Source organism: Cyrtonyx montezumae, unplaced genomic scaffold, assembly GCF_038088225.1.
Source record: "Cyrtonyx montezumae isolate F1298 unplaced genomic scaffold, pur_monq_1.0 scaffold_3, whole genome shotgun sequence".
In the NCBI taxonomy this organism is placed as follows: Eukaryota; Metazoa; Chordata; class Aves; order Galliformes; family Odontophoridae; genus Cyrtonyx; species Cyrtonyx montezumae.
In genome coordinates this window covers 94,524,349-94,533,716 of record NW_027072034.1, presented here as the reverse complement: position 1 = coordinate 94,533,716, position 9,368 = coordinate 94,524,349, and the positions used below count along the sequence as shown (strand labels likewise).

Here is a 9,368-nt window from a genome sequence, read left to right as displayed (position 1 = left end):
TGTGCTAGAGTGGCCCGTCCACCTCAGACAAGTCTCTTAAACCAATAAATTACCCAAGGTCATTCCAGAAGTAATGACTTGACTCATGTGTGAGGATCTCAGACTTGTACCTGAAAACCCTGACAGTGTGTCTCTGATTGCCTGTTGATGGGATAAGGAGCACGATTGGTACAGGCAGCTCCAACTTCCTGGTCTGCGTGTGCCTGTGGCAGCCAAGGCATGGGACGTGACGTTGTGACTGTGCCTCACATTTCCTCCTCCTGTCCTGTCATTGCCTTTTTGAGTGACTGGAAGGGGAAGGGAGGCGAGTCAGCTCCACTCCTTGGACTACTGGAAGGACTTCTGAGCTTCAGCTTGCATTTTCCCTGCTCACTGTGTCGCTACAAGAAAAAACTTCTGCCTAGCATGGCTGATAGGTAAGAGAAAATCATACTGGTCTCTTAATGTGAGCGCAGTGGGAACAGGACATACTTACATGGGAGACATGTAGAAGGGAGCTGGGTGACACACAATGCTGTTTCTGTTCAGTTCTAGAACCTCACTGCAGCATGAGAAGTTGGTGAAGACTGAAGAGACAAAAGAAATAAAAACTGCTTCAGCTAAAATAAGAGAATGCTGAGATTTTGCTTGGATAGAGCTGATAAGTAGAATCAGTTCTCCAAATCTGTTCAATATCATGATGGCGCTGGCAAAGCAACTGTCCACTGCTGTGTTTGTCTTTTGTACAGGCTTGTTTATTTTCATCTACAAAACCTGTTGTGTTGATGTTTTTGTATTTCAAATACTGAGTTTATACTGAGAAAAGCATCACTGGGCCCAGGAGAAAGACATGCACACTGGCAGAAGTGGGAAACCAAGAGAATTGCTTAACTCTTCAATTAAACCCATGAGTTGACAACAGTGTTTCACTTCATTTGAAATATTTTTTTAAGTGATTGAGAACTTCTTTTAAATGCTTGCTCATCAGGCTTTCCAAATTCATAACTTCTCTACACTGAGATTAAAGGTTTTTTAATAATTGGGTTCTGTTTAAGTTCTATGAAGATAAATTTACTTTAGAGGAGATGCTCGACTAAATCTCCTTTGCCAGTCCCTGTGTGACCCATTTGCAATACGTTTTTCTTGCTTTGACATTATTGACTTGCTCACTTGACTTTCCACAGATCCTTCTTACCTTCTCTCCACCTCTTGAGTCACTTCTCATTTATAGCAATAAACAAACACCTTCTTAATGGGGAATTGTTTTGTACATAATGAAGGTTTCATGCAGGAAAATGACTTGAAAAAATAAGCACGTCCTTTCTATCTTTCATGTTTCACTTGACATCTACAATCAGGTGGAAACATTAACTTCTTTTGCTCTAGCTACACTGATGTTGCATTGGGGTTCCTATTGCAGAGATCTTCCCCCAGAAGCTTTCTTAGCTCTTACAACTGCAGGCCAAGCGTTCTTGTTTTTCAATGGTGCTTTGTGCACATAAGGACCTCTGAGCAAGGCTGAAGCTGGATAAAGTCCAATTGGACAGATTTCTTGCACAGGTAAAAGTTATTCTATGAGAAAACACAAGACTAACAGCTGAGAGGTTTCACCAAAAGCAGGAGGCTGAGAATGACCAAAAAAAAATTGTTTCAAGGGATATGTATGCAATTATACTGAAAATCAGCACAGATATGTAATACTCTTTCTCAGGAAGGCTTTACTTAAACTCTACACGTAATGGATTTGCATAAACATTTGCTTCTCTTTGAAGTTGTCTGACCATATATGTGTAAGCTAAGTTTATGGGCCTTTTTTAAAGCAATGCTCTTAAGAAAGAGCTTTTACAAGGTGACCGTGTAAGCTGACAAACAAGTTCTTAGCTTTGGCACAGATACCTGTTTCTGTATTGAATGTGTACAGGTGCTCTGCTCTGTTTGGAAATTAGGGGGACAATAAAACAGAGAGGAAGCGTCCACAGTGATGTTGTGGTAGAACCCAGCAGAGAGTCAGCAGATAAAAGGCATTTATTTTATAAAATTAAATGCATGAAATATTCTATAAGATTTGTAGGGGAGCAAAGGTTAGGGAAGGAATTCTTATGACCCTGGAAAGAATGTGGAAATAATGCTGATATCAAATAAAAGCAAAGCTGATGGTGGCTTCTGTGACAGGTTGTGTTGCTGACTCATGTGAAGCTGAGAGGCTTGTGCAGGCCACAGAGCCTATATTGACACCACAGTGCCACAGCCACACATCTGCAGTGCAAGCAGAGTTAGGGTCTTGGGCAAGACCAAATATAAATGTGCATCTGCTCTGTGACAGCCTCCTTCAGATGCTCTGCAAGACTTATGCAAAAATTGTCCTTCTTTTAACCCTAGCAACCCTTTGGCTCCCATATACTAAAATTTTTAGTCCTTCTCCTTCATCGATAACTGTTCAGGTACAGCTCCAAATTCATGTGATCTTGTACATATTCCACCCATCATCTTGAGGTAGCACAGAGCCTGAGCCAAAACTGAAGATCTGTGCCCCAGCACAGCTGAGGTACACTGTGGCTCAGATCCCCCATTGCAGGCAGACTGGGTCTGGTCACCAAGTGTTATAGATGTCAGCCATACCCTCCTGAGGGAGGTTGCTTTTCCCACTAAATAATACGAAATATAAGATGAATATCATACATGTTCTTTATGCTCCTCAGCTGCTGCAGCTTATCCTCTGGTGCATTAATGCAAGCTGGCTGTTTCTGGCTTTTAACCCTGGGATATGAACTCCTTTGGGCAACTGGCTCCCAAGGAGTTAAGTGCAGACTGCTTATGTTTTTCAGGATTTTAATATTGGGCTGTTGAGCTCCATCCCACAGCTACTCAGATTTGGAGATGGAGAAGTCGTCTTGCTCAATATTTGTGAAAAATATTCCAGTAATCCAGGCAATTTTTTTGTTTCCTGCTGAAGCATTTAGCTTAGACTAGTAATTCCATATCCATCCACAAAGTACAGTCCAGGACAGAAGACACGCAGTGTTTTGCTGTATTGCTTCTCAACTGAAGTCCAACTACTTGATTAATGCCCTTGTTTCTGCAGTGCCTTTCTTCCCTGCCAACAGCAGGGTGTGCCTGTCTGGCTCACTTTTGCTCTTTCTTGCTTTCAAGCTGTCTTGCACCTAGGTTGCCACATCAGAAAACTGATCTTATCACTACATCTGCTTGTTCTTTCTGCTAGAGTGCATGGAATCTGACACTGGTCAAAGAATGCAGCATTATCTCCATCCTGACCAGAACAGGAGGAGATGGCATAGTAATTATCAGTCTGGAGGTTCAGAGTTGGGCTTGTAGTTGTTTTGGTCTGCTGTAGAAGGATCTGTTGTTAAAATCATGAGAGGTTTCTCAAATAGTTGTTGAAAGACAAATTTCAGCACTTCTTTTTTCTTCAGAACATCTGCTTTGGAGGACAAATTTAAATGTATTGTGGTGTTCTCATCTAGGCATCGATGCATGTGCTGGTTTGCAATCAATTAGTTCAACTGTCATTTCAAGATTAATTCATTTCTTTTTCTTCTCTCTGTTCTTGGTGTAAAAGATCTGTGATTCTATTCCTCACTGTGGACATAATGCCTTGGACCTGGAACTACCTTTGGGCAGTTCATCACAATAGCAAACCTTCCCAAATCTTGTTGGTAGGTGGATGGATAGACTTCTGAAAACTGTACACCATTATGCAGAGCAAAATTGCATTAAAATCATGCATGTGGGTAAAGGAAAGCATTTCTAGTGTGGAGTCTTGCAGGAAAAAGGTAGAAAGAGTGTACTAAGATTACTAGAAAAACATCAGAAAGAAAACTCTTTGCCTTCTGTTTTCCTGGGTAGTGCTACTGCATGCTGGTAACAGTCTTCTGCTTGCTTCTGGTTTGTACATAGACTCCTTCTCAATGAAACAATACCAACTTCATTTTTATTTCACTGCATGGAAAATACAGCATGTCAACAAGAACTTTGTTAAAATGTATTCTAGAATAACCTTAGGGAAGGCTCATGTTTTCTTACAGGTTGCCTGCATTCTTTAGATATTAACATCGACCATAAGCTCCATGGTTTTCAGAACAGACTGACAGAAAGATGTGTTTATAAGAGAAAGCTCTCCTGTTGACAAGCTAGTGTCCAGAACACAGATGGTTGACTTTTGTAAGACTGTAGAAGTGACTTTCAAAAGTAATAGTACATGTCTCCTTTAACACGTGCATTTCTCCGTATTTCTTGGCAGGAAGGCCTTAAATCATGAACTTTCTAAACTTTTCAATGAGATGTGGGATATGGATGTTAACCGCTTTACTCCTGGGAAAGATTATGCAATTGAACTACAGGTAACTGATTGCTAAGTGACACAAGGATGGGCAGAATGGTATTGTAGGAAAAAATGTCTGTAAAGCTGCTGTTTGCTAGAAGAGTTTCTTATGCTTCATCATTTCCATTAATGGCATAGGCAATACTTCTGAATGGTAGCTATTTAGAAGAGGGAATAATACAGAGAATTTGTTATGTTCCACAGTACCTGGAAGCAGGTGGCATCTCTAAAGTTCCTGTGGTCCTATAACATATAAAATCTTCATCTGTGACTTGGAGGATGAGAAGGTGGAATGCAACCTTTCCATTTTTGCAGATGAGAGCAAACTGTGGTAATGCAGGTGACATGCTCAAGGTCAGGGCTGCCCTTCAGCTGGACCTATGCAGGCTAGAGGAGCAGGCTGAAAACACATCATGAAATTCAAGAAAGACAAATGCAAATAGAACAGAAAAGTTCTCAAATCTCCTCTGAACATTTTCAAGGTTCAACAGAATGACACCCAGAGTAATATAGTCTGAATTTGATGTTGACCATACTTTGAGCAGGACAAGATGTCCTGAGGTCTCCTTTACCCTGGATGATTCTGTGTGTATGGATATGTGTACATATGGGTATGAATGCTCGTCTGTATCATTTGGGTGCTTTGTAGTAAGGGACAAGGGTGGGGGGGGGGATTCCAAGACATTTTTGAGGGACTGAGAGAGGAAACTGAGGAACTACTGGGTCTCAGCTGGAGAGTGGAGTAGCAGAGGTAAGAGAAAGGAGGGTTTTAGGGTTGTTGCTGCTCCTGCTGTTGATAATAAAGTTGAAAGAGGTGTACTTACCTCTAGTCAAAATTTGTGTGGGGAAAGCTTCTCCCGCATGCTTTCTCCGTTTCTCAGAACAAGGCTCTAGTTGCTCCTCGCCCATGTTAACTTACAGCTATTCATCTTTTCTCCTCCTTCCTGGAGAATGCCTTTTGTGGAACAGAAACTTGAAAATCATTGGAAAGCCACATATATTTTGGATGTTCTTATTGGTCACATTGATAAAATATCCGCTTTTAAGCAACTGGCCAGTAATCTTTGAAAATTTCAGACTTCTGTAGTGATAGGCATTATGTCTTCTTTCTTCATGCTGGCAGCTCTTCAGTAATATCTTCTCTTCTTTTGTAGGACAACCATTCCTAACACAGAATCATAGAAAGGCCTGGGTTGAAAAGGACCTCAAAGATATCTAGTTACAACCCCCCTGCCATGGGCAAGGGTTGCCAAGCACTAAACCATGCTTTGGTTATTATAAAGACAGCTACTGTCTCCTCTGAAAACATTTTGCTTCTGCTGTTGTTTCATTCTGGTGTTTCTCCCAGGGAAAAGCAGATGCTGTACAGCAAGGTCACAGTGCAGTTCAGGACAGTGCAGCCAGACATCTGTTTCACTACGTAAATGAAGAACGCCTGAAGAACATAAAAACTTTTGCAAGTGAGACCTGTTCTTTTGTTAATGGCAGAAGTGATATGAAGAATCTGTGTTGGTTTTATGTGTTTACCTAAAACGTAACATTGCATACAATTTGGAAGATCAGATGAGCAGAAGGTGAGATTCAACAGGCTGCATGTCATTTGAAGGTGCATTACAGTGTTTACAATGTAAGTTACCTGTCGTCTTAGCATCAGGAAGAGCACCCTTTTCTGCTATAGTCTAGGTCTGAATTTCTCAGACCATCTCCAACTACAAAGTGAAATGGATAATACACTTGTCATTCCTTTGATGTTGTTCTGTGTATTGAAAAAGTTGTCAAAGTTATCTTTCCTCCTTTGCTCACAGCTCCTAGCCCTTTCAGACAGCATTTGACTCACAGCTCCCTCTCACACTTCTGTTAGGGTTATACTTCAAGCATGTCTATCAATATATATTTCCGTTCATGGTTTTTCTTTCCCCTGGGTGGAGCTGTATTAAGTTGCTCAGCTGATCAAACAGCTGGCATAATAGGGAGCACCATTCTCTGTTCCCATACTCCTCACTGAGCTCACAATCCAGCCCATCATGAGCACAGTTAAGTACTGAAACCTGAGCCACATCTCTAACCCTGCCAGGACTTACGTTTTGGACCTCAAGTATTTTTTTTATTATCTTACTGTGCTGAATCTACCTGCAGAATCCACCAGTTGTAGACCAGGAGCAGCTGAAGTGATGAGAGGCAGTGGGTGGCAAGAGGGGGTGCACCAGGGAGAATAAAATCATCCACTCAGTGGCCGTGAGCTCAACTTCATCTTACGTAGGTCCATGCTGAAATGATGTCCACAAAACCTTCTGCCAGTATAACACAAGTTCATAGGAATCAATCTGTGACATAGGAGCTCTGATTTATTTGTCTGTTTGTTTAGTAGAAGCTCATTGTTGCTTCAGCCACTTAGTTCTATTAGGACGCTCAGTACTGAGCTGTTTAACCTAAAAAGAAGTACAGCTTTGATCTGGCACTGAGCCACTCCAGTGAGAATAAAATCCTGACACATAAAGGGACATCCTTCCTGCCTTTTTATGTGGCAGGTTTATTGTAATGTCTCTAAAGACTGGGTCACAGGTATGATGTCCTGGTCATCAAAAGTTTCTCTTTTTCTACAGCCTTTATTTCCTTATTGGACAACTATGAGACATCAACCGGAGTAGAAGAAGTAGTGACTCCAGAAGAAATAGCTGAAAACAATTGTTTTCTTGATGCTATCTTAATGACTGGTGTAATGAAAGTGAGTAATGAAGATTTTTTATTTATGCCACTGAAAACAATGAATTACAAATATATGTATCTTTGTTTTCTATCCTTCAGCTAGCTCATAAGTATCTGCTTAAAAAGAACCTAGCAAAACCAAACCTTTCTGATTTCAAGAGTCAGCTCTATGACATCTGGTTCCAGCTCTATGCCAGGAAAGAAGGAGACAGGTACGTCCAGTGAATCTCTGATTCATCACTATTCCAATTAATGCAACTGCAAGCTTGAATTCTATTCATTGCACACAGAACTGGGAGGCAGTCTCAGGATGTGGCCTAAGGCAATGTTCATTGATCCCACACAGATCACATTAAAGTCTTACTGATCAGATATTGAAAATGTCGACCATTGGGGTACACCACTGGTGACTGACCTCCAGTTAGACTTGATATCTCTAGTCACAGGCCTTCAAGTGCAGACATTTAATCCACTTCTCAATCCAAGACACCATCTACTTTTCTAATCTGCGCTTCATAAGTTTGTCTATATGGTTGTTCTGGGAGATGGTGTCAAAAGGCTGACTAAAAATCACAATAAGCAGCAGTGATACATCTGTGAATTTTACTAACAGTCTTCATCATCAAACAGAGTTTTAGACTTCATGAATAGTTTCCATTGCAAGTTTTGTGCAAAGTAAGAAGGAAAACCCAACGAACCCCAAACTAATCCTGCCACAAAAGAACCTAAGCAAACTTGTGCATCTTCTTTCCTTTTATCTTAGCAAATTTTAATGTTTAAACAAATGAAAGATGCATGGGTTTCTTGTTTGTTTGTTACAGACCTGATTCTTGCGGTTTTGAACATGTTTTTGTTGGAGAAACAAGGCATGGTAAACAGATCTTAGGCTTGCACAACTGGGTGCAATTTTATCTTCAGGAAAAGCATAACCAAATCGACTACAAGGGATACATCACTCGGAAGAACAAAACCAGGGTAAGAATGAGCAGGGTGGCCTTGAAAATGAAACCAATGTATGCACAGAGAAGAAGTGAGATAACAAATCAAGGCACTACGATGCAGACACTGTTGCATTTTTCCCTGTATCTGTCTAGTCACATCCATAGTCACTAACAAATCCCCTTTCATCCTCTTCCTACTGTCATCTGTGGTTATTGTCTGGATTTCTGGACCTCTTCAAGGTATCTTTATTCCACAAGGCTGGGAACAAAAACAGTTATTCAAACAAAAAGTTCACTGATTTAAACTGCTTTCCATATATTGTCCTCAGAGGTGCAAGGTTACCTTAGGTGGTAAAGGTAGAGCAGTTCAGATGATGTAAAACCATAAACAAGAAGAATTGTACCTACAATCCAGAATCTGATACTACGTGTGGTCACCACTGCGTTGGAGATTATTGGATTGTTATTTTTATGCTTTCAGCCTGATAGAGATGACCAAGTTTTGAGCATCCAGTTCAGCTGGAAGGGCTCAGTCAAACCAATCGGAAGCACCTTCATCGGTGTCAGCCCTGAGTTTGAATTTGCCCTTTACACCGTCATTTTTCTGCTGTCTGGAGAAAGAGTCACACGTGAAACAGTGAAGATAGAAGAATATGAGCTACAGATAGTCGTTTGTCGCCACGGGCACCACATTGGAACAGCATATCCAGTACTCCTCAACACCAGTAATGAAGATTAGTAGGTACAGTGACCAGGCAACATTTCTTCCTTTTTTTTTTTCCTTTTGATGGAGGGGAGGGAGTATATTGATGTGTTGTTTTATACAATTCATGTCTAGTATAAATTTATGAGTTGTTCACTTTTGATTTGCAGTGAAGAGTTGAATCAGTAGTTCCGTGTTCCCACCTTAAAATATGCTTCTTTTCACATTAAAATCTGTATTAAACTTGTATCAGCCTTCCTGAATGCATTATACTTTTCACCATGTAAAAGAATTTTTAAATAGGTCACATTAAAGTCTATACATTTATTTCTTCTATTTGTTAGCCACTGCCTATTTGAAATAGCAGTAACTACACATATGTTATGTTTTTCCTTCTAGACAGGACCTTTGATCTGGCACAAGCTGAACCACAGTATGGTTCCTCACCCCTCCCCAATCTCCTCATTTTATTAGATGTCAATTTCAAATGCAATTTTACAATTGCAGTGCCTTGGATATGCAGTAAAAATATTCAGCTGTGAGAACGATCATCAGATCAACAACAAGTCTGTCACTACACTCAGGTTTTGGCCTGTTTCCAGATGCCACAGTAGGCTTTATCTCACCTAACTTTGAAAGATAAGCACATGTTTTGCATTACAGTCAGTGATGTCTGCAGTCACTTATCTGTTTGTGCAGT

General features: G+C 40.6%; 1 protein-coding gene across 1 annotated transcript; it reads left to right on the top strand.

Annotated features, from left to right (window-relative positions):
* Nucleotides 1-300: 300 nt before the first annotated feature.
* Nucleotides 301-8,809, top strand: LOC136051593 (poly(U)-specific endoribonuclease-like). The gene is made up of 7 exons (XM_065741093.1): nt 301-416; nt 4,238-4,337; nt 5,667-5,778; nt 6,922-7,043; nt 7,124-7,236; nt 7,846-7,999; nt 8,447-8,809. The coding sequence occupies exons 1-7, from the start codon at nt 406-408 to the stop codon at nt 8,702-8,704; spliced, it is 870 nt and encodes a 289-aa protein (XP_065597165.1). The 5' UTR covers nt 301-405; the 3' UTR covers nt 8,705-8,809.
* Nucleotides 8,810-9,368: the final 559 nt, after the last annotated feature.

Excerpts from the sequence above, each read along its gene's own strand:
- LOC136051593 (XM_065741093.1), top strand. Across the intron at positions 4,338-5,666 it reads ATTATGCAATTGAACTACAG|GGAAAAGCAGATGCTGTACA; the intron begins GTAACTGATTGC and ends TGTTTCTCCCAG. Across the intron at positions 7,237-7,845 it reads GCCAGGAAAGAAGGAGACAG|ACCTGATTCTTGCGGTTTTG; the intron begins GTACGTCCAGTG and ends TGTTTGTTACAG.